Consider the following 25,671-nt stretch of genomic DNA (forward strand, 5'->3'; position numbering starts at 1 on the left):
TATTCCACTGGACTTGCTCAGCAGTTAGCTACTCAGTTCTGGCATGTACTGCATTTCCCACAAGAGGGGCATGCATGGTGGTGGTGGTGGTGGTGGTGGTGGTGATCTGTTCTTTTACTAAGGCAAACACATGTTAATGACCTGCACCTCGCCACCACGGGAGCAAAGGATACCCACGGATACTCAGCTCCATCCTTTACTTCCCCCAGGGAGGGCCTGTGTGACCTAGGTGATTAATTTGAGAGAGCTAGTCCGATGGGCAACTTCAGACACAGTGTAGACTGAGAACGGAGTAGTAAGCATCCCTAAGAGCAAGTACCTCCCATTGTTCAACTGCTCAGTCCTATGCCCATGGGTCCTTTTATTATTCCCACAGAGCAACAGGCATGAAGATTGTCTATACCTGAGTTATTGTGGCAATTCCTCTGAAATTTGCCTCAAGTTATGTAGTTTAGGTGAACAGACCTTTAAAGATAATCACAACTAGAATCTAACATCCACAAAAGTACGTTATTGAAACATAACTTTTCTCTCCAGAATCACCTTCATTTCCAACAAAGGTAGCTAAATTAAGACTATTTTGTAAAACAAGTCCAGTTTTCTTTTTTTAATTTTATTTATTTATTCACCAGAAACACACAGAGAGAGGCAGAGACACAGGCAGAGGGAGAAACAGGCTCCCTGCAGGGAGCCCGATGCGGGACTTGATCCCTGGACCCGGGATCATGACCTGAGCAGAAGGCAGATGCTCAACTGCTGAGCCACCCAGGTGTCCCACAAGTCCAGTTTTAACAAACTTGGCCTAACTATTTACACAAGCACAGGAAGAATAGTAATTGGCCATATAAGTTCTTTTAAATCTGCGTTGCTGGAACTTTTCACAAGGAATTTCAGATTGAGCTTTTTTTTTTTTAAAAGATTTTATTTATTTATTCATGAGAGAGACAGAGAGAGAGAGACACAGAGACACAGGCAGAGGGAGAAGCAGGCTCCATGCAAGGAGCCTGACGTGGGACTGGGTCCCAGGACTCCAAGATCGCGCCCTGGGCCAATGGCAGGCGCCAAACCGCTGAGCCACCCAGGGATCCCCAGTACTTCCCATTCTTACACGAATTTCAAGAGTCTTGAAAACACCTCTCCTGACTTCCCTACTTGCCACATGTTCCTTCTCCTCTTCTAATGGTACTTCTAATCACGAATTTTATAAATTCCTTGTTACAAATCATATGAACCAGCCATGCAAGCTCAAAATGATTCCAAGGAGCTCAGACAACAGGGAACTTGAGAAGGACAGGGCCCAGTGTACATTGTGGAGGAGTTTACCAGGGACCACATCTTTCAGGGCCCACTTATTCCTTAGTTCATTTCTCTGCTTCACCAAATGTGGTTTAAGGCAATCGGTTCCTATCCAGGGTAAGTGGAAGGAAGTGTGCCCACAACAAGTTTTGGCCACTATGAGGGACTGTTCTCCTTGCCTGAGGTCAGCTAGTCACTAGTGCTTGTCTCCAGCCTGTCAGTGTCACTGATTTGGGAAATGAACAGGCGAGCCCTGGTGCACTGCAGCCAACTGCTCCATCCAGGAATCCCAAGAGGGCTGGACAAAACGGAAGCACAGCTCCTGGCTGGCTCACAAGAAAATTTGTTATTGGAGCCCAAGGGTGCGGGAACACCTGGCCCAGGGTAGGGGTGGTGGTGGGGGCAAACAAACCAAGTTCTGCCACTCACCGCTAACAAAATCTAAAGGGCTGAGAGACAAGCGGTGGTGAAACAAGAAAGGAATTTAGTTCAGTGAAGCCAACGCCAGGAGATAGCGGGCTAATGTCCTAAAGAACTATCTCCAAGGTGCTGAGAATACTTCTGAGTTTATATAGGGAAAATGCGGAACAAAGTTTGGTGCTTGCAGCTGAGCAGCAAAACGTCAGGTTGATCATTGTCTTGGGGTCAACCACACGGGCTTGGAGTCCGGGCAGTCCTTATTGCTTGAGGGGATAGTTTTGGTTCCCAGTCCTGGATGGTTTACCCTCTGGGTCCCTTGCCAGATAAAGCTGGAGGGAGAAAAATGGTAGTTAAGAGGAACAGATCTGAAGGCAAAATGGAATCATTCTGGGCGATGAATGAGTCTTCCTCCATTCTCATTGGAAAAGTCTTTTCATGATTCGGGAAGCTATTAAGCTCACAGTGGCAGATGTAAAAGTTTCCCAAAATGCTTGAAAGCTCAAATTTTATCATTGGCAATAGGTAACTGTCAGTTGTTTTCCCTGAGGAAACAGACTCACTTTGTGCATTTTTGAGAAAATGACTGCCAAAAACCCAAGTTGGAATGATCACAGTTCCTCAATTGTGCTTTCGTGTAAAAATGGCAGTCTATGAAAAAAACAGCTGGTTTAGCTCACAACTCGATTACACAAGTGCTTTTCTTCTAGACTATTGTACTTTGCAGGAGCAGGGTGCTCATGTGCACATTTTGTCCCAAAGAACATCCAAAAGACCTCTACTCGAGGCCTTGTTGAGATTTAACAAAAGTAATTCCTGCTGCTTGCTTCATTAAGGACATCGGGAAAGGACACTTGTTTTAACTGCTCTGTGTGGTGGTGCAGAAGTCAGTACTGCTTAGTCCCTCCCGTTTGCTGCCACTGCCTCCGTCAGTGCTAAGGCAGTCACCCCACGATTGCTTTTGCACCCAGAAGTGCAAATGTCAGCACAGTTGAAAATGACAGATAATGTCTTTGTGTCAACCTAAAAATAGTTTTGACCTCGGAGAAGTTCTTGGGGCCTCCTGCAGTCTACTGATCACACTTGGAGAACCGCGCATAGAGATGCATTGGGGCCTTCCTCCCAGCACTGTTTTTCATGCCAGAAGTCACACATGTCTGTATTCCATGGCTCGCTAGTAATAAGTCTGGAGGATGCCTTTGTGAGGTGGACAGCGCTGTAACGATTCAAGGTAGAATTGATGAGTCTACTGGGCAGGCATTCATTTAAGAGTTTTTCAGTTCCCACAGTGTGCTGCTGTCTACCCCCCCCCCCCGAGCTACTGGAGCGTAGCCTCCCTCCATCTCTGCCCACCTAAGGTTTTCCTTCCTTCCCCGGTCCTCTTAGTGTAGGACCCGTTTTCATCTGTACTTCTCGCACAGTGTTTGTATACCGTGTTGCTGGTTTGCATCCTCGATGATTTGGGTTTTAAAGTGCCGGCCCCCAAAATGAGTTACTGTTTACTCTGTCATCAGTATGTCGTCCAAAAAAGGGAAGGGCGTTTTGTAAACGTTTTTTTTTTGTTTGTTTGTTTTTGTTTTTGTTTTTTCCAATGTCATGAAATCAAAACTGAAAGTGAACGGAGTAAAACGAGAAAGAGCGCGTTGGCCGCACGTTTCCTGGCCGCACGCATCGGAACGGCCCAAAGGAGCGGCCGCGGCGTGCTGCTGTGGTTTCCGCTCCTTGCTCGCGGCAGCCTCTAGGGCCCGGTTATTCCACCCAGATTCCGATCGGGGCTGAGTTCCGAGCGCCCGGGGACTGGGTGTTCCCGCGGGGTGTTTGTACATTGTTAAAACCTGGCAGGAGCGCGCTCGCCGGGGGCCTGCGGGCGGGGCTGGGCGGACGGACGGGCGGACGGGCGGACGGACGGGCGGACGGACGGGCGGGCGGACGGGGCTGCGTCGGCGCTCGGCGAGGTGCCCCCGCCCGGCGCAGCCTCCGGCTCGGGCCCGCGGAGCGCCGTGCCCATTTAAGGAGGCGGACCGTACCACCAGAACTTTCCTGGCAGGGGGTACTCCGACGAACTCGGACAACTTCCAGCGAGCCAGGAGACCGTCTCGGGTCTCCGCGAGCCGCGGCGCGGGTCCCCGTGCGGCTCTGGGGTTGCCGAGCGCCGCGGGGCCGGGGGCGCGGGCGGCTTGGGTTTCCGGGCTCCTGCGGGGCCGCGCGGGGGGCTCTGGCTTGCTCCGAGTCCGGACGCGCCGTTCCCCGAGCCGGTCCGAAGTGCAGCGGGCCCGCAGAGGCCCCAGTGCCCGGATGTCCCCCGGGCTGGTGCGAGCCCGGCCGGCCGGAGCCCGAGGCTGCCCGAGCAGGTAGTCCCGGAGCGCGGCGAGTCGTGCTGCGGAGGCGGCCCCCGCCCGGCGCCGGCCGATGGTGAGCGCGGCGCTGGCCGCAGGGCCGCGGGTCGGGGGCTCCGATGGACGCAGGTCCCTGAGCTCTGCGGACTGAACGATGGCAGCCCAGTCCAGGTGAGCCGGCGCCGACGGGAACTTCTTAAGCTGGTGGCTGGGGGAGTTGAAGGTTGCGGGCAGGGGGGCGGGGGGGGAGGTTGGGTGCCGCGAGGGAGACCGGCAGGAAGCAGCTTTGTCATTGCCCTCATCGTTGCGGGTGCCGCGGTTCGGTACTTACCGTCAGATTAAAAAAAAAAGAAAAAAAAAAAAACCAGTTGGGAGAGAGCACACTGGACAATTCCTGCAGCGTGGAGGAGAGACGGGGAGTTCGAAGTTAAATGTCTCCCGTCTTCCAGAATAATTGGTTGTTTTCGTGGAAATTGAGTTGTTTTTGACTTGTCTGCCTTTGCCCGGAATTTGCATTTAGTTTCTTTGTGCACCTCCCGTGGGTTCTCCTGAGTTGTGTGTGGGGGATGGGGGTGGGGGGTGGGGGTGGGGGGTGGTTGGCGGCTACTGTTTTGATCGGAATTTTAGAAAGCAGTTGATGTAAAAGCAGCTCGCCTTGGAGAAGGTGGTTGAGAATTTCGGCTGGTGAGTGATCGAGAATTTTAACGGCTAACATGTAGGATTCCACCTAAAACGGCGCAGCGTGCGAGAATCTGCTGAGTAGGCAAAGACCGGGAATGTACCGGGGCGGGGGGGGGGGGGGTAATGAAGTGCAGTTGCTGTCAGAGGAACGCTGTTGTAAGGACCTCGGGCCCTGACTTTTCACGGTCGGTTCCTTTTCTTGTAACGAGGGTTAAGGACCGATGACAAGGCATCAGTGATCCTTACACGACCCAGACTGTTGAGTGTGAGTTCATTTTAGTTGTGGCAGCAGGTTGGTGCTGAGGGCAACTTAGAGTTACATTTAAGAGTTCTTTCTTAACTTTCACTAAAAAAGCAGTTTGGTGTCAAATATTTAAAGTAGGAGGGCCCTTGGGGTTGATAGTTGATGTAGTTTAGGGATTTGGGGGTGTCTTAGAAGGCTAAGAACGTTTCAGGTCTGAAAACCCAGGTGTACCCCTGAAAGAAATAGATGCTCAAATACTGAAGTGTGGGCTATATAAAATTCAAGATTTTTTTCCTAAGAGGATTTTCTAGGAAGAGAACTATTTCATGTAGAAATAGTTCTGCCTCTTGTGTGCTGTCTGCTTTATATATTTAATCCTCTGAACTCAGTGGTTTATCTCCTGCCCCATGTTCTTGGTTGTTCTAAAAAAAAAAGGGGGGGGGGAGGGGGGTTCTTAACTTGAAACCACATAGTAGGAAAACTTGGATGGATGAGAAGCAAAAGTTGCATCTTTTTTGGCTAACCTCTAATGAAACTTAACTGCCAAGGGTGGGGGTGGGGTGGGGTGTCTGTGGAATAAAGCCTTAGATTAATACCTTGGTCTAAGAAATTAAATACCCAACAGAACTCAATAATATGGAGCTGGGATTTGAACTCAGGTGCAAGTGATTTCAATGCCTCGGCTCTTAAACTAATTAAGAATAAGATGAGATAATAGCTAATTGGTCACTGCATGCAGTGTGCCAGGCACAGCTACTTTAATTGGATTATCTCTTTGATTCTTCTCAGTCACTTAAATAGGTAAGTACTATTACTTTTCATGTTTAGTTAAAGAAACTGAGGCCCAGCCAGCCTGTTTCTTGCCTGAGGTCACATAGTAGAGCAATGCCTGACTCCTGAGCTGCTCTGCAGCATTTCCTTACTTCCAGACTTCCTCTTTAATCTTGAGGTGAGATGTGAAAAGGGAACTGCAGAGCCTCACTATAAGTGTACAAAAAGCAATTTCTGCTAAAAGTGCTTTGCTATAAAATGGAAAAATTTGAATTACCTGTGTGGTAGTGCAACTTGCTAGTAATTGAAATAGGTCTGTGTATATTCTGCTCTTCTAACCTGGCCTTCAGACATGCCCTTGAACTAGGAACAAAGCCATGATGTCTGTTGTTTTCCTAGCTTGCATAATGGGAGTAGATCTCACAAGTTGTAAATATTCACTTTCTCCAGTTACATCTCATCTGGTCTGTGGTCTGTACTCATTTAGACATTGTATTTTGTGGGACAGTAGGTAATCTTTGAGATCTAAGAAGAATTCATATATTTTTGGATTTCAAGGAAACCTCAAGCTGGGTCAGATTGTTCAGAGTAGTGCTAAGAGAAACAGAACCATCACCTCTGATTTATAATCTAGGGTAGTAAAATCTTGCCCATGTGCCACTGCAGTATCTATTTTCTCTTGGAACAATTAGTCTGAATTGGTAGACTCATTGACCCTCAATTCATAGCTCGATTTGTTCTAACCACAGTTGTTTCATTGTGCACTACCTAAAATAATTTGACTTTTTTTTTTTTTTTTTGGTGGAAGAGGTAGATGAGAACTTAGAATGAAATTTGTGGCACTGATAGTGAATACATGAGATGGCCATGGCACTTTTCTCTCATTATTTGACATTGCTGTAAGGGAATATTCTTCATTTGAAACTTATGGTTGGGATATGACTAATTTTTCTTTTTCTTTTCTTTTCAAGATTTTATTTATTCATGAGAGACACAGAGAGGCAGAGAGACACAGGCAGAGGGAGAAGCAGGTTCCATGTTGGGGAGCCTGATGCAGGACTCATCCCAGGACCCTGGGGTCACGCCCTGAGCCCAAGGCAGATTCTCAACCACGGAGCCACCCAGGCGTCCCATGACTAATTTTTCATGTGAAGAGACTAGGCGGTGTGTTCCTTTTCTACAGTCAGCTCCTTAAGACAAGATGTTATCTCACATTTTTAGCATCTCCTGCATAGGCTGGAAGTATTTTGAATGAGAGGTTCTACCTAAGTATTTCTTAGCTTGTGAACCTTTATAAATTGAAGCTGACCAGTTCTCTCCCACATTTTAAAACCTAAAAGTAGGAAGTTGATTATTTTGCGGTTGGGTTTTTTTTCCCCCTTCCCAGAAGTGGTAGACATCTGCCTATGTTTTACTTATTTATTATTATTTTTTAATTTTTAGATAAGATTTTATTTATTTGACAGAAGGAGGGAGGGAGGGAGGGAAGGAGGGAGAACCAGTCTCCCGCTGAGCAGGGAACCCAACATGCGGCTCCATCCCAGGACTCCAGGACCGAGACCTGAGCCAAAGGCAGACGCTTAACCGACTGAGCCACCCGGGCACACAAGTTGCCTATGTTTTAAAAACTATATTTTGGGTCATTATTTTGAAAGCACTTAGTATTTGGTTTGAGTTTTCTTTTTTTTAATATGTTTTTTTTTAATATGTTTTTTTTTTTAATATTTATTTATACATGAGAGACACAGACTGAGAGAGAGAGGCAGAGACACAGGCAGAGGGAGAAGCAGGCTCCATGCAGGGAGCCCGATGCAGGACTTGATCCCAGGACTCCAGGATCACACCCTGGACCGAAGGCAGCCACTAAACCGCTGAGCCACCCAGGGATCCCCTGGTTTGAGTTTTCGAGTTGTGGAGAAAGGCAGTCACTTAGAAATGCAGTATCAGTTAAAGCAGGACATACCTATACTATGCCTCAGCTCTCAGATTAGTGTGTGCTTTCTTTGGAACCTATAAGCACAACAGATAACATTGACGACTTTTTGATGGGAGTTTTAACACACTTAACTTTCTTTAATGTGAAATAGTTAACAGATTGTGGCTTTAGTTTCCAAATTCTCATCTAAGGCACAGAATACCTTATAAAAATATACAATCTGGCATGCCCTCTTTTGAAGGTGGCAAGCCTTTGAATGGGTAGGAATGGGTATAGAATCTTAATAATAGTTTGTAGATTTATACTTTTCTGTGAGGATTAGCTTGCTTTATATTGAAGAGTGTGTTCATGGATAAAACAGAAAGGAGGGCTTTGTCTGGTTCATCTCTGCTTCTCCCCCTACGCCCCCAGTTGAAGCAATCCTTGAATTCTAGAAAGGTATACATACCTTCAACTACTGCCAGGGATTAACCAGTTTTAAAATGCACCTTGTGCTCTTGGAGAAGCCCTGCCCCTCCTCCACCCCCCACCCCCAGGAGGAAGGGGGGAGTGGGGGAGTTAAAATTCTGTTGGAGAGTAGCATCTGGTGGCTGAACACATCTCAGAAGAAAGCACTTTCAGACAAATTGCAAAAGGAAATTAGGTTTAGTTAGTTCTGCCACAGCGTTTTTGTTTGAATTTGACTGAAGTTAATGTTAATGACGTTTAAAAAATAATAATAAAGCAAAGTCAGATTGTTCCCAAGATAATTATGAAGCCGGTTTTTGGTGGATCTCTTTGGTGAGGGAAATTTTTCCATTGCGAAAAGCATTGCTCTTAAACTGGTATAGAACCAGTTTTGCTCTGTCCTCTTCCCTCCTGATTTGTGAGCTACTGATTACCTTGGAAGAAAATTCATGAAAGCAGAGAAACTCTGGTTAAATGTGAGCAGATATCAAAGAAGAATGCTATGGTATTTTGGAAAGTGCGGTTCAAGGAAGTAATTTCAAGAGGGAAATAATTTATGCAGTATTTTGACCTAGTGAATATCTTCATTTTTTCCCTTATGACGCCATTGTAAACAGTGTCCTTGACAGAAGAGAAACAGACAGGTCTCTTAAGTGATTTCCTTCTAGTTCATCCTGAGAGCCAGCTGAGCTTCCTGACTCAGACTACAGCTTCTTCCAAGATAAAGAAGGAGAATTGAGTCATTTTTTTTCAGTCAGCTGGTTGATGGGGATGTTCTTTGGCAACTTTAACTCAAGTGATCTCTCAAAAGATTTAGGGGATTCTGTACGAGAGCATGAAAAGGTATTCAATTGCTGCTTCTGTATTCTTTTAAAAATGGAATTTAGTGAACACTGCATTTAAGCAATTTAAATTTCACATATTCTCCGTAAAGAAAAATGTTATCTTAATCAGGGATAAGAGGGAAATCTCATTTTGGTACTGTCGTTTGTGTTGAGCATTCAAATTTATATATTACCTAATATCTGTGAAGTGGAGGAAGTAAGAAGCCAATTATCTTCATCACTGCTTTGAGATATAACACACAATTTGATTGCTTCTAAATATATAGACTTCCGAGCAGTGCGGGAGGCTCAGCAGTTTAGCGCCACCTTCAGCCTGAGGCCTGATCCTGGAGTCCCGGATGGAGTCCCACGTCAGGCTCCCCACATGGAGCCTGCTTCTCCCCCTGCCTGTGTCTTGGCCTCTCTCTGTCTCTCTCTGTCTCTAATGAATAAATAAATTCTTTTACAAAAATAAATATATAAACTTAGTTTTCTATTAGGAATTTTCTCTATTTTGTTTTCCAAGATTGGCAAATAAACCTAATTCCAAAAATCTGTCTTTTAAAAAGGAAAGTCCTGTATGTGAGTTGTAGTAAGAACTACAGTGATGGTGTATTTTGATTTTCCCTCAGTACTAGTTGGAGATTCAGCCTACATCTTTAGGACAAAGTTTCTTGGCTCAGAAGTACAAACATAACATGCTTGGATATCATAATCTCTGTTGTGGTTCAGTTACATTTTATTGGTATAGGGTGTGTGCATAACTTTTACAGCAGCTTAAATGATTCTTATTTTACGTAAGTGAAAAAAATTGAGGGGAGAGCTAAAACTAGTATTTTTAGCTCTGCTTCAGGTTGTTTATTATAAATATACATGTATTCATTTGCTCAGAATAATACAGCAGATAGAATGCACAGTAATGTTTTGTTCAAATATAAATGTGTCAGGTGGAGCTTAGCTTTAGGCCTCAAGGGGAGAAATAAGACAGCTTTTAGTGTTAATGCCCAGAGTCCCTAAGTAAAAATTAAATTCAGAACCATCCCAAGTTCTGACTTTTTTGTGTCTTGGCAGTGATCAGTGTTGAGAATCTTTCCCCTGTGCAAACTTTCCCCTACCTATCCACAGTGAGTTAAAGCTTAACCTGATGGCCACAAAGCTAGCAGACTTAATATCCTGGAAGTCTTGTTTTCTGGTGGTGAACGTTTGTTTTCTTGTTATGGTTTATTGGCTTTGTTTTTAATTTAACCAGATTGAACTATCAGATTCTTAAGGCTGTTACTCAAGCAGTAATTTGATGTCAGGTTTAATATCTTAAGGGGAATCCCAGGAGCAACATCTTGTCAAAAAATAACTGAAGTCAACTGAAGTGGAATATATATTGTATTTCGATTGATACCTAAGTGGCCTTTACCATGGATTTAGGTATTATATCTCTAAAGGGCACCCACAGTTTGACCACACTCTAAAAGTACCAAGAATTATTGTTTCTCCATAATGGCTCATATGATGATGAATACTTAGAGACTTGTGGGCCACATGATCCTTGGCTTGGGTGGGCTGGAGAGAGTTAAGGATGTAACTTTTTAGTTACTGACTTGCCTGTATTTTACCCCAAATGATCTTGCCTTTATTTTCAGTATTGCTTACTGCTGGATTGTCAGACAAATAATATTTTAGGTGCAATGTAGTCCTATTAAGTTCAAGGTTCTCAAACTTGACTAGACACTAGAAGTGCTTGCCAAGGTGCTGGTTCTACTCTGCCCGACCCCCCCCCCCTGCACCCCCACCGGGTGGAGCTTGGGTGGAGCCCTGCTGGCTCTGAGGTCAGAGGCCCATCCTACTACTCTTTGTGTAATGGAGTCTGTGTGTGAGAGATACATAAAGTATATCATGCAATGCAGTTACATTTTGACTTAATATACTCATATATACACATGTCCTCCTTCCCCCATTGAAATAGACAAGAGGTTGTTAGAAGAAGTAATCTCCATCTCTATAAATTCATGTATCGGTTACAGACTGTAATTGAAGTGTCCATATGCACTTAAATTTAAAAAATAAACAGAAGGTACCAAGAAGTAGTGTCCAAGTTTGATCATGCAGCACTTTCCTACGAATTGTTTCTTCTCAAGGACCTGGATATTTAATTTACCCTTTCCTGTCCACTCTGGGCTCCCTCCCAAAACAACAAACTCACACTCTACCAGGCATCCCCCAGTTTATCAGGTGGCAGATGTTTTTGTTCCCAGGGGAAAAGTTAGAACTGTGAATTGGTCAGTTATATCCAAACTCTGAAACTGAAAGGTGGTGGTGGTGGTGGTGATTTTTTTTTTTTTTTTAAACAAAACATTGTCTATGTCTACTGTTGTTGAACAAATAGTGTTCAACAAAAATTTTAAATGGGCCTCCTACTGGGAAGTAAATGTTCAAATTATAGCAGATGTCAGTTCCTGTAACAAATTCAGGAAACACTTTCTGGTATGTGGGTGTTGTAACTCTTCAGTTCTTGGAACTTTCCTTCAGGAAACTGTCCTGTCAAAAGCAGAGCAGTTGATAAAATATGTAGCACAATTCACAAGTGGTGTCCTGCAGTGTAATTAAATTTTGATTTGGTGCATATGTTTTTGTGGTCATGCTAGAGCCGAGACTATCACGTGACTTTCATCCTGGACAGTGTGCATCTGGACAACTTGTTAAATGATTCCCTTACTCTTGTAGCCTTAAAAATGCAGGTGTACCTGATTTACTCTGGATATGAATTTGTGGAAAGTGGTATAAAATTAACCAGTTCCCATTGTTTTTGTGTAAAAGAATGAAACCTGTTTTCCTAGTTTTGGCAGAAATTCCATATTTTTGTCTCTTGATTAATATTTTACAGTAGACATTTCTAAGATGGCCTATCTAGTAAGTTGGTAGCTTGAGCTGCTGTGAGCCCATGATATTAGGATGTGTGTGTGCATGTTTTAAAGGAAAACAGAACCTCTTAAGTTAATATGCTGAATTTTAAATACTTTAAAAAGTTGTTAAAAGGGATATTTATTGGTACAAAATTCTGGACAGTAACACATAGCTAACTTTTTCAAGTAACGTTGATCTGTATTCTGTTTTTCTGTAATTTTATAGTCTGTGTATCTTCCTTCCCCACTCACTTCCCTTTTAGAGTTAAACCATACTTGCCCTAACTCTCCATTTTAAAAAGCTATGTAAATATAAACTTTGTACCACAGGAAAGAAATTAGGCAGCCACATTTACTGACATTAGCACAGTAAAAAGATACAGTGGAATCCAGTGGGTTATATTTGTTTGCAAAATCAGTTTTTAGCTGAAAACGTGGGAAGGATAAAGAGATGAATGTTGTCTCCTTGTCAGGTCTCTTGGTTTTAGTAAAATTCGGAATAACTGATTAACCATAGTTTTTTGTTTTTAAGTGGGAACTGTGCCCAGAAACAAAAAGCCCTAGATGATTGGGAGTTAAAAAAAGATTGAGTTTGATAATTTTTATCATTTTGCTAATAGTGTGGGGTTTTTGTTTTAAACCTCATGACAGGTGCCTTATTCTTACAAACAGCTTCATATTTTTATTTTAACAGGCATGTTTTTCTAAGGATAAAGTGAAAATCATTAGATTTACTTAATGCGGACTTTAATTTGTAGGCTTTGAAAAGATCATGACAGTGCTCATGATAAGCCTGGAATAAAACTTGGCTTCTTCTCGAGGTCACTCATATTCTGGGGGTACCTCCAGGAGTTGGTTATTATCTATTATGTTAAAGAGTAAAGTAGAAATTTTACTCCTATGTGGTCTTTTGGTAGTGTGGTAAATGACTTTTTTTTTTTTTTTTTTTTTGGCAGGAGGGGTGGGAATAGCTTGCTTTAATCAGTATACATTCACTATCACTCCGATCTTTTATCTCTTGTTACTTCTCATTTTATGATTTTTTTTTAGCTCAAGTTTTTTCTTTATAACTTTGAGGTATATTTTACATATCATAAGAGTTACCCATTTCAGGTGTACAATTCAATTATTTTTATTTTACTGAGTCATACAACCATCACTAGATCATTTTTAGGGCATCTTATCTCTCCAGTAAGATCCCTTAGTCCATTTATAGGTAATGCCTGTTCCTAGCTCCATGTGTGTAATTTTGGCTTTTTGTGGATGGATATTTCACATACATGGAATCTTTTGATTTCTTGCATCTGGCTTTTTTTCACTTGCATAATTTTTTTGACGTACATCTATGGCATAGCATGTGTTAGTTTTGCCTTGTATTCTGCTGTCTGAATGTGATAAACCGGTTTTGTGTGTGTGTGTTCATGTTCATGGGTAGGGGTGTCTATTATTATGAATAATGTTTCTATGAACATTTGCATGTAAGTCTTTATTTAGATATACATTTTCCTTTTGCTAGGTTGGAGACCTAAGGATGAGATTGCTGGGTCCTAGGGTAGTTTGATGATGCCTTACTTTTTGAGAAACCACTAAACTATTTTCAGACTGTATGTCCACCCTAGCCTATGTTTAAACTGATCTAATTCAGTCAATGTTTTGCAAGTTATTTTGCTATCTTTAGAGTCAGTTGGGCTGTGGAACTGGTGATTTTGAGATCTGGTCAATTTTGCATTTGATTATTAAAAGTGATGTTTTAAATACATATGGCTTAAAAACACAACTGTTTTTCTGTAGAAAGTACTTTATAGTATTTCTAAAATTGGGCTTTTTGACAAATTTATATTAAGGAATATTTAAAGAAAACCAAATTAACATCTAAGGAGCACCTGGGTGGCTCAGTCAGTTAAGTGTCTGCCTTTGGCTCAGGTCGTGATCCTGGAGGCCTGGGCTCAAGTCCTCCATGGGATGGAGCCCTGCGTCTGGCTCCCTGCTCACTGGGGAGACAGCTTCTCCCTCTGACCCTCCTTCCTGTTGTGCTCTCTCCCTCTCTCTCAAATAAATAAATCTTAAAAAAAAAAAAAAAAAAAAAACCTTTTAAAGTATCCATGTATGTTTTGCCAAAGTAGGAAGTGAATCTTCCAATACATAACTCGTAAACCCTGCAAATAGCAATAAATATAAATATAAATATATTATATATATCCTTTATTTCAGAAGTGTAAAATAGCCCTGGAAATTGTCATTTAAATGTGTTGTGTTTTGTTTTAATGAAAGTGTTCAGGCAAAAATTAGCTGTTCCCATTCACTGCAGTCTTGAATGCAAAGATACGTTATCTAAGTGGAGCTTCTGGAAATTATCTTTAAAATTTGAGTCCTGCTGGGAGAAGGTGGTGACCATATGCCCTCAATCGGTGGTGTGTTCCAAACTTCAGGAAAAGATAGATCTATTTTATGAACAAAAATACTCATGAAGTGCTCTGAAATTGTCTTTAGATGTATGTGTGATGGTAGTTAAAGTGAATCATCTTTTCAGCACTCCTGCTGCTATTCTGTTAGAGAGCTCTGAGGCCCTGGTTAGCTATCTCCTGCATGGATACCTTTAATGAGTCTGCCCAGTATGCCTTCAGCTTTGGAGCCTTAGAACGTTATGGCATGTTATTGGCATTCACTGCTTCTCGGTATTAATTTACCTTCTTAAAGATTATATCAGCATTAATAGCTTTATGACTGTGGCCAATTCACATACACAAGCAGCACTTTTAATATTTTTCATATCATGTATCGATGAACACCTCATTGCTTACTGAGAGCCAGCCACAGTGTGTACAGGGCTCTAAGCTGGTTCAGACAGATATATCTGCCTCCCCACATGAAGAGGAGCTCATAGTTGATAGGAAGTAGGGGGTGGAGGAGGGAAAATAAGCAAACAGCCTGGCCAATGAAACAATTGCAAACTTTTAAAGCACTGTGACAAAAGACAGGGTGTCTGGTGTTGTGACAGAATAATGGAGTGTGGAACTTGGTCTCCTGGCAGCCACAAGAACCTCTGACAAAATTGACCTGAAGTGGAGAAAAAGCAGGTCATGATATATGTTAGAACTAACTGCTCTTTCAGAATATACATAGAAATAAGTGATGGTAGTACTGGAAAGGATGGCATTTTTAAACAGGGCAGGGATCCCTGGGTGGCGCAGCGGTTTGGCGCCTGCCTTTGGCCCAGGGCGCGATCCTGGAGACCCGGGATCGAATCCCACGTCGGGCTCCCGGTGCATGGAGCCTGCTTCTCCCTCTGCCTGTGTCTCAGCCTCTCTCCTCTCTCTGTGTGACTATCATAAATAAATAAAAATTTAAAAATAAATAAATAAATAAATAAACAGGGCAGGGATCCCTGGGTGGCGCAGCGGTTTGGCGCCTGCCTTTGGCCCAGGGCGCGATCCTGGAGACCCGGGATAGGGTCCCACGTCGGGCTCCCGGAGCATGGAGCCTGCTTCTCCCTCTGCCTGTGTCTCTGCCTCTCTCTCTCCCTCTCAATCTCTATCATTAAAAAATAAATAAAATAAATAAACAAACAAACAAACAAACAAACAGGGCAAATATGGTTTTAGGAAATACTGTCCTGAGGCAGTTTCGTTTCTTTTCTTTCTTTTTTCTTTGGTAAAGATTTTATTCATTTTTTTTTTTTTTTAAGATTTATTTATTCATGAGAGGGAGAGAGAGAGGCAGAGACACAGGCAGAGGGAGAAGCAGGCTCCATGCAGGGAGCCCAACGTGGGACTGGATCCTGGGTCTGCAGGATCACACCCTGGGCTGAAGGCAGGCGCTAAACTGCTGAGCGCCCCGGGCTGCCCAGATTTTATTCATTTGTTCATGAGAGACACATAGAGAGGCCAGAGACACAGGCAGGGAGAGAAGCAGGCTCAATGCAGGGAGCCCGATGTGGGACTTGATCCCAGGACCGTGGGATCACACCCTGAGCTGAAGGCAGGCGCCCAACCGCTGAGCCACCCAGGCATCCCCATGTGGCAGTTTCTTGAAATAGAATTAATCCACAAAAATAATTTTTATCAAAAGTCAGCTCTGGGTTTTTTTTTTTTTTTTTTTAATGAAGGCAAAATGAGTTCCATAGCAAATTGTATTTTTAAAATAGGGATTATATTTTCTAAGACTTTGCCTTAATTGGTGCATAAATATAAACAAGTTAAACATGTGGGAAAGAAATTTGAGAGTACGTTTTTCTTAGTTTGGAAAGCCATCAAATAAAGATTGTGATAAAATTAGGGAAGTCCCAGCTTAGTGAGTCCGGTCATAAGGAAGTGAAGGTTTAGACAGTAAGGAGGATATTTAGCCTGGCTATTAAATACAAAGGCTAATTTACAAAACAACCTTTCATGCGTGTGAAAGACTGCCATACGAAGTGTGGTGAAAGATGGCCTCCACCTCTGCCAAAAACAGATCTTGGATTAATAAATTATATATGTTAAGGGTTTAAGGAAAAGAACAAACTTCTCATTGAAAATAATTAAATTGAAAACACAGTGGAAGGTGGAGCTCTTTTAGTCTATTTAGAAATAGGAAAGGGATACTCTTCTATGTTGGATATTTTAGGCAGTAGCAGATAGCTTAGGGTACCTTTTTCTCAAGGGATTCTGTGGCTTCTTGAAAAAAATGTGATCACAACAAACTACTATAGGAACTGAAAGTTCTTACCTCTGCATGCATCACAGCTATTTCTGATTATATAAAGTTACCTCAGGGATCCTGCATTCACTGTCACGTCATCTCTTGTACCTCTGTTTCATACTTCTTTTTAAATAAATATTTAGTTGTGGACCTTTTGTGGCATATGATAATTTTATGAATGTATTGTGAACATATAAAAAATGTATTTATTTTCAGGGTCCATAGTTAAATGTGGGTTTGTACATTAGACCTGTTTTACATAATTTCTATATTCATATTTTTTGTCCATTCTGTGGACTGAGAGATAAACTAAGTCTTGTACATTAATGAGCTTCGATTTCTCCTATTAATCTTCTGAAGTTTTTGCTTTATGAATATTGTTACAATGCTTTTGTTGCATAAATACTCATAATTGTTATGTCTTCATTTTAAATTGTCCGCCCGCCCTTCAAGGTATTAGTTTCTTAGGTCTACTTCCAGAAGGTTTCTTTGAGTATTGTTGATGTATTTTTTTTAAAGCTATATCTTTGTATCTTTTATCCATGTGGATTTTATTTTGGTTTGAGGAGTGAGGGTTCTGGAGCCCTCTCTTTCTCTCCCTCAAAAGTAGCCATTCTGTTCTCACTATTCAAGAGCTATTGTCAAACTCAATCACTGTGCCCTTTTAAGGTGTATTAATATGCCTAGAGCCAACCTCCCTTCTTTGACCGTGCTTTTGGAATTTTCGTGGATATTTTTCAAGACAACTTGAGTATTTTGTTTAAAAAAAGTAAAAAAGCTGGTGGCCTTTTAATGGGATAACTTCCTATAAAAACCTCATCCTGTTTTTGAGAAGTATTAAAGTTTTAGACAGGATTACTGTGTTCTTTGCAGATTTTCATGGAATGGAAAAGAGTAGGTTTGAGTGCCAGGGACTCCTGAATCACTAGCCAGACACCCCTTATTTATCTTGGGGACATTTGGGAAATGTTGTTTGCCTCAGTTTCTCCAGGAGGAAATGAAAATGTACATTTGCTCTTGTCCCAAATGAATGCATTGTTAGTCTAACTCTCTAGAGTGGAATCCTATTTCTGTTAGGTGACTTACATTGGACTTTAGGCAGAGGAGGATTTTGTAGTCTCTATTTGCTGTAGAGAAGATCTTTCTTTTTCTTTTCTTTTTTTCTTGAACTCTAAGATTTTATTTTTAAGTAATCTCCAAACCCAGTGTGGAGCTCAGACTCAAAACCTGAGATGAAGAGTTAGTTGCATGCTCCACTGACTGAGCCAGCCACATGCTTTGAGAGAATCTTACTTCCTAGCAGATTTTTTTCCATTCACTTTTCCTTGACCATAATACAATTTCTGCTCTAAAATATTCTGTAGTTTGGTAAAACAAAAGCAACAATATATTAAAGTTAATTGTGATTAAAATGAAAGAGAAACATCTTCCATAATTTTCAACAACTTGACCAAACATTTTCCTTTTGATCCTTTTCCATTTTTTCTTTACACATTAAATGTTACCACATTTTGAATCATTCTTGATATATGTTTGATAGGTGATTTATTCAATATTGAGGGGGAAAGATGAGTTAGAGATTACTTTAGGCGGTTGTGATTTTTTAGATTGTCATTTTGTCTTAAATTTGAAGAGGAACGTAAGGTCTTTTATGCTTAGAAATGCCATGCTAGGAATACATTTTTAAAAGCCAAAAGCCTCCCCTTGAATAAAGCAAGGTGTTATTTTATTTTTTTTAAGATTTTATTTATTCATGAGAGATACACAGAGAGAAGCAGGGACATAGGCAGAGGGAGAAGTAGGCTTCCCGCAGGGAGCCCCATGCGGGACTCCATCCCAGGACCCTGGAAGCATGACCTGAGCCAAAAGGCAGACGCTCAACCACAGAGCCACCCAGGTGCCCCTAGAAGTCGGAATCCTAATGCAGATTGAAATCAGGTTATTTCTCGTTGTGCTTTTAAATATTTTTTAAAAATTAGCCAATGAAAAATTGCGTTTCTTGTTTTTGCGATCTCATTTTATAAATGTTAAGGAAATAACAGGTTTTTACCAATTGTCTTTAACTGTAAATTTTAATCTAATTGTTTAAATTACCAAGAACAGAAAATTCAGATCTTATATTTTTTATAGAATTCCTTTAAAAATTGTGCCCAAACTGTAGGACAGTAAGAGCCACTGTAATTATTATTATTTTTTTTTAAAGAGAAACATTTCTGATTTAACTCAAAAAAATCATTTCTTTCACTGTTTTCATAGTTGAATTGCTGGTAAGAGTGGGTGTTACTTCAATAGATGTTGGGAATTTAAAAAGAAAGCATGCATGGTTTCCTATTTACAAACTGCTTTTTTCCAGAAATAGGTTTGGAGCACAGAAAATGTTTTGCAGAAGCAGCAATGAAAATCATGTGATGAAGGTTAGGCCCCAGGCTGAACCCAGAATGTTTCTTCACTAACGGTGCCAAAATGTCAAACATGTGGTACAGAAATGGAAAACAGTGCAATTGATAAAACAAGGCTGATGAACCATACTTGAATAAGATAGTTTGTCTTCTGCTTAAGTGGGTTCTTTTGGAGGGAGGTAAGAGACCTTTAGGTTTAATAGGAAGAAAATGTGGAAATAAAGAATTCTCCTGGTAGTATTTCTCTTGGTGAACTTTGGGTACTTTGAAGGAACAGACATGTATAATTTTGGTATATGGTAATTATCACTGACTCTCTAAGGTATCGGTTTTCACTCCCGTTGTACAGATGAAGAAACTGAGGCTCATGGAGGTTAAATGACTGATCACAGTCACAGAGCCAGAAGGTGACACTTGGCACACAGCCTCCACTAATCTACTCTAGACTTTCACATTAATGTCATCTTTGTCCTGTATACATTAATCTGTATGGTCAGTGGTCCTTGGTTTTACTAATGGAGCAAAGGAAGGATGGAGAAAATGGAGCATGATTCTGTGCGTTGTGTCTTTTAATTAAAGTGTATGAAACAGGAAGAGGGAATGAGATGAGAGTAGAGAAACATGGTATGTGTAAAATTCGTCTCAGGGTGAAGAAAGGTACAGAAGAAATGGGAGATTGGTATTTCCTAATGCCCCGCACTGGGAAGTGCCTTTTCCCCACAACTGGGTTGCCACATGGGGAATTAAGGAAACAAACAGTGCAACTGTTTGAAGTTGTGAGGTATTTGTAACTCAGGGAACTCTGTATTATTTGGAAAGGGAGATTTATGTTGCTGGAACTTCCCTGGATAAAAGATGTGAAATCCCTTGTACCCTTCATCCTCTTTCAGAATGCTGCTTGCTTATAAGAAACTCATTTTGGAGTGAAACTGACCTCCTTCTGCTTCTTCCTGTTTAGTATGAAATGTGTGCACCCCTTTGCCTCTGCTGCAGGACACCACACTTTTCATGCCACTCTTGGATTCTCCTTTTTTTTTCTTCTGGTCTCTTACCCTGCTTCATATGCTGTCAGCTCTAGGGACTGGTGTACTGTGTTTAGTATTATCTTAGTTTCTCCTTGGGGAGATGGATGGGAGGAACATATGAAAAATGGATGAGGGGAGAGCCAAGGCCTGTGCTGCTTTGCCCAGCGCTGGGACCCCAGCTGTAGATCCTTAATAATGGTGCACAGGGATTGAAGACTTAACTATTTGCTAGGCATGGGACTAAAGTCCCATAAAGTATGTATATGTACACTCGTTCACTTCATTCTTACAACAGTTCTAAACCTTTGGTACAATTAGAACTTGGAGTTTGTGACCTACCCTGTTGGCCTAAGCTTGTAGTGACAGACTCTCGAAGGTGCCTTTCACAAACGTAGCTGTTAGGAAAGATCTCCCGGGTCACTTTGCAGTGTGCTGCACTGTGGCGGTTGCGGTTTCAGTCGAGCACCAACACTATGACTTGGGGAATATTTCTCTTCTGTGCAGCAGTGCCTCTCAACACGGGGGAGGCAGGGAAAAGAGGAGGAGGTTATTTAACCCCCACCCCCCACAGGGATATTTGTCAAAGCCTAGAAACATATTTGATTGTCACAGCTGGGAAGATGCTGTGCTGCCATCACCTAAGATGCGAGCCAGGGATCCTGCTAAACATCGTACGATGCAGGGAACAGCATTCTCGGGCACAAAGGATTATTTGGTCCAAAATGTCAGTAGTGCCTGAGTTCAGAAGCCCTGCTCTGCTGCTTCCCCCTAGCTCATAGGTATGGGTATATTAGTGCTGCAGAGAACATCAGCATATTGTAATCAGACTCCATCCAGCTCAGCCATGGCTGGCCCCACGTGTTGGTTATTTAACCTGTTTGTTTAGGACACTGTGTGTGTGTGTGTGTGTGTGTGTGTGCGCGCGCGCAGGACGCTGCTGGGCACCATGTGGGTTACACAGCCCTGTAGGAAAGGAAGAAATGGAAGAAACACGTCTGAGTGTGGTGGAGGGGAAAGGATTTGTTGAAGCAGAGGGGACAAGGGGAAGGGCAAAGGCTAGGATATATACAGGCTGCAAATTTGGAGAGTGTAAACCCCGAGTGGGATAAAGAGCACTTCTGGAAGTGCATCCAGGGACATTTTCAGATTTCTCCTTTCTCACTCACCTGAGTGCTCTCAGTTTACTTTGTACTATCAGACATTAGCTCACTTAAACCTCACATTAATTTACCATTGTTACCATGATCTTTTTAAACTGGCTGACATTCAGGTTAAATGACTTGCTTAGAGGACACTGCTAGAAAGTCGTGGAGCCCAAGTTCAAACCTATCCCTAATTCCAGACACTATGCTCTTCATCAGTTTACTGTGCTGGTAGCCAGAGTGTTGCATCCTGCTGCATATTGCTCATCCTCCTCCCTGCCTTCCCCGAATTCAGCAAAGCTGCTGTAGGAGACTGACACACAGCAGTCTCCATCTGGGGACCTTGAGTGGCCTTTCGGTTGCTCCGCAGCAGGAGGTGACATACAGGGGTCAGAGGTGAGGGAGCCCATTAGCAGAGAACTAAGTCAGGCCTTTTAAGGCAGCAAGGAAAGACTTCTCAGTGACATGGGGCCTTAACATACCTAGCAGGGAAGAGGTTGATTTGCAGAAGCGTTTTGAACTAACTCAAGGGAGAAAATAGGCAGAAAGGGAGATTGGTAGGTATAAGGTAACCACCTATTGTATTACAAATTTACTTGTGTAAAATGCATGTCTAAAATCTTGGCCTTTTGTATCTTAGATATCAGATGTGACTTAAACTAGGGAAACCATAGAATCAAGCCCTTCTTAAAGACCAGGGCTTTCTTGCTTGGTAATATTGTAGGGAAGGACTTGCAGGGAAAACACTTTGAAATATGAAGAAGGAAATGTGATTCCAGTGGTTCCTCTATAGGCATTAAATCTGTACATGAAGAAGCAGGACAAGAATTGGAGAAGATTAATTTTCTGAAACCTCACAACCAACCTGGTTCTCAAATAGGGGAAAACAGTGATTTTTTTTTTTTTACACAGGTGAAGATTGGAGGAGGGAGGAGGGAAAGGTGAATTAAGCCTCTACAATGGCTGCTAAGGAGATTGCCTTGAAAGCTTCCCAAATGGGAGTCTGAAATGTCTTTCTTCAAATGCATGTATGTATCTCTGCTGGATCCCTTGTTTCGTCTCATTAGAGCAAAAGTGGAAGATTCTGAAAGAGCAAGGAAAGGTTTGGCTCCGTGTACACACATGGATAAACTCTTGCAGTGTGCAGGCGTATGTATGTTCAAGCTGCTTCAGTTCTGCCAACAGTAGCTGTCATGATGTGTCTCACAGAGTTCAGGACCATTCTTCAGTTCTTTCCTTTCAGGAGCCACTGTACTGGTTAATAGATGAATTTGTGCTTTCCACTTTCCTCTTCCCCCCCAAAGATTTATTTATTTAGAAGCGTGCCCATGCCCAAGTGGGGAGGAGGGGCAGAGGGAGAGATAATCTCCAGCAGACTCTGTGTGGAGCAGGGAACCCAATGTGGGGGTTCAAGCGCATGATCCTGAGATCACGACCTGAGCTGAAACTGAGTCAGACACTTGACTGAGCCATCCACATGTACCCACCACCTTACCCCCTTTCTGATGGAGACTTCTGGTTAAATCTGAAGTGTCTTTTTTTTTTTTTTTTTTTAAGATTTTATTTATTAAACATGAGAGACACAGAGAGAGAGAGGCAGAGACAGGCAGAGGGAGAAGCAGGCTCCATGCAGGGAGCCTGACGTGGGACTCGATCCCAGTTCTCCAGGATCACGCCCTGGGCTGAAGACACTAAACCGCTGAGCGACCCGGGCTGCCCTAAGTCTGAAGTTTTATCTGTAGATATGGGTGATGGAACCATGTGGGATCTCTTCGTGTTTGGCAGCCTCTTAGATCCTACCATATTTATGCATTTATTCTTTTTTAAAAATTTATTTTTCATTTTTATTTTTAAGATTTTATTTATTTATTCATGAGAGGGGCAGCCCCGGTGGCGCAGCGGTTTGGCGCCGCCTGCAGCCTGGGGTGTGATCCTGGAGACCCGGGATCGAGTCCCACATCGGGCTCCCTGTGTGGAGCCTGCTTCTCCCTCTGCCTGTGTCTCTGCCTCTCTCTCTCTGTGTCTATGACTAAATAAATAAAATCTTAAAAAAAAAAAAAGGTTTATTTATTCATGAGACACACAGAGGCGGAGACACAGGCAGAGAAAGAAGCAGGCTCCATGCAGGGAGCCTGATGTGGGTCTTGATCCTGGAACTCCAGGATCACACCCTGGGCCGAAGGCAGACGCTCAACTGCTGAGCCACCCAGGCGTCCCTATGAATTTACTCTTGTGGCTAATTTCCCTAACACTGTATTGGGAAATTTTTCAAACATTCAGAAAGTTGGAAGAATTGAACAGTAAAAAGCCTTATTCCCAGATTATACTATTAACTTTATTATTATATTTGTTTTCTCACATATGTACTCATCTCTTCATTGCTATGTCTATCCATTAATCTCTTATGCCTCTTGTGTAAGTTCCAGATCCCAGAATACTTCGCTTGTATGTCATTAAAGTATTTATTTACAGGGTTTTCCCCCTTTCACCACAAAAGTCACATGCCACGAAACGCACAAACTTTAAGTGTACTGGTGCATTTGACAGCAGTATATGTCTGCGTAACCCAAATCCCTCCAAAAATGTAGGACTAATTTTAGGGTCATTATATTTGGTGTGATGTGGGAAGATGATTAGAAGATGTGTAAATGGACTCACTCTGTTTTATTTGTCCTCCTTTCAAGGTTTAGTTTCTGTGTATTTCTCATTTTTTAAAGATGGATGTATTTTGAGAGATATAGTACCTCAAGCAGGGGGAGGGATGGAATCCTTACTCCCCACCCCCATTGTGGAGCCAGCTGTGGGGCTGCACCCCAGGACCCTGAGGTCATGACCTGTGCCAAAATCAAGAGTCAGATGCTTAACCGACTGAGCCACCCAGGTGCCCCTTGAGTATTGCTTTTAAAATGACTTCTCCCTGACTCATAGACTACAATTTCTTCAGTCTGTGACTGGGCAACATGGGGACTGCTTTCTTTGAAACAAGCAAAGCCTTCTTTACAGAGTGCTTTGACGGCTTAAGTCCAAAATCATTGAATTTTTTTTTGGATTAGCTCTTTGCCCAGTCAAGATGCTTCATGGGAGTAGAGCCCCCTGTCCATTCTTTAAGACCTCCCTATTTCTGGGTAACAGTGGGATGCATGTGACAGAGTGCAATTAAAGCCTGATGCTTAAAGAGTGCATGTAGTAGAGGGGCGCCAGGGTGTTTGGGTTGTGTTCTTCCAGGATCATGCTATGGAAGTCACTGGTAGGGAGAATGGGGTCTTTCCTGAAAGTGGTGGACTCAGTGTCACTCATCCTGCATGGGTGGGCTCAGGGTTCTCAGAGCCTCCGTCTTCTGCCAGGATGAATGAGAGAATCTGGGAATACAGGAATGCTTTCCCAAGTAACCTGGTGGTGGGTCTGTAGACAACCAGGGGCCCCAAGCTGAAGCGGGGCAAGTTGTAATTTGTCAATCAAATTATCTGATTGAATGTTACCTGTTTATTTCTATTCTGTTCTTCTCCAGGTTTTGGTAAAGTCTTATGTAAATATTTCAGCCACTTCCTAGCTATTTTATAGTAAGGGAATAGTTAGTTGAATCTGTGATTGGGCCAGAGTTGTAGTGGAAGCAGCATTCCCTGGGGCAGAGGGAAGATAGCAGCCTTAAATAGTGAGAGATCCCCTAGAAGGTTTAAATCCAAGGAATAAGATTAAAGTGTGTAAGAGGTTCAGTCCACATTCATTTTGAAGATCTTGGTTTAATTTTATCAAGGCTGTCAGCCTGTTTCCTTACACTGTCAACCTGACAAATGTCCTTTTATTTAAATGAAGGTATTCAAATCTAGTGGTGTAGTCTCCCACCAGACTTCTAAAGAACCAGGACATTTGAGGAACAGTAAGTTCTGACCTTTAATAGCAGCCACTGGCTTAATTCTTCATATTTTCCACAAACCACACCCGCCTGCTGGAGTAGATAGCTCAGGGAAGTTGGATGGACTTGCTGTGCCTTGGGATTTTGAATCCCAGAGCCTCTCCTGATGTTTTCCTTTGCTCTGCTGTCTCCCTCATATTCTGTCCTTTCCCATTCATTTCACCCTAAATCATATACAGCTGTAGCATGAAGTCTATTACTGCATTGAAGATGCAGCTGGAACCAGTGACTGGGTTGGTTTTTATGCCTCCTCGTTTCCCAGGCTTCCACCAGCACACTATTTCTACAACCCTTTTGAGGCTGTTGACCATTAGGCCAGGCAGGGTATTAGAGCTGAGTCCTGGAGGTAATAGATAACATCGTACAGTGAATGGTGCCAAACCCTGGAGGCAGCCAGCTTGGCACACTGTGCATCACACACTACATTATACCAGTCTTTTGGAATAAAAAAGTAAGGCATTAAAATTAGAGATAAGAGTAGAGATTTCTCATCTTTCGCCCTCAAGTTAGGAAAGCTGATAAGAGAGAAATTTGGTGTTCCTGAAAGACTGACATGTTTCAGAAGACATTTCAGAAATAGTCTGTACTTTACTCCTTTAAAATGAAACACTTCAAAATAAACTTAAAAATTCACCCTCTGTCTTTCTTAATAATTTAGGATCTAGT

General features: G+C 42.4%; 1 protein-coding gene across 5 annotated transcripts in view; it reads left to right on the forward strand.

Moving 5' to 3' along the window:
* Positions 1-25,671, forward strand: part of AFF1 (ALF transcription elongation factor 1) — a 201,017-nt gene that overhangs the window by 69,188 nt on the left and 106,158 nt on the right. Inside the window, exon 1 of one of the 5 annotated variants that reach the window (XM_072810041.1) lies at positions 4,004-4,220. The exons of 3 other annotated variants lie outside the window; for them this stretch is intronic. In XM_072810041.1, the coding sequence (XP_072666142.1) occupies positions 4,204-4,220 (17 nt within the window). In that variant the 5' untranslated portion in view covers positions 4,004-4,203. Of the gene's footprint in view, positions 1-4,003; positions 4,221-22,004; positions 22,121-25,671 lie in introns of those variants that run through there. One more of the 5 variants, XM_072810040.1, reaches the window with a different exon arrangement.

This window comes from Canis lupus, chromosome 33, assembly GCF_048164855.1.
Source record: "Canis lupus baileyi chromosome 33, mCanLup2.hap1, whole genome shotgun sequence".
NCBI lineage: Eukaryota > Metazoa > Chordata > Mammalia > Carnivora > Canidae > Canis > Canis lupus.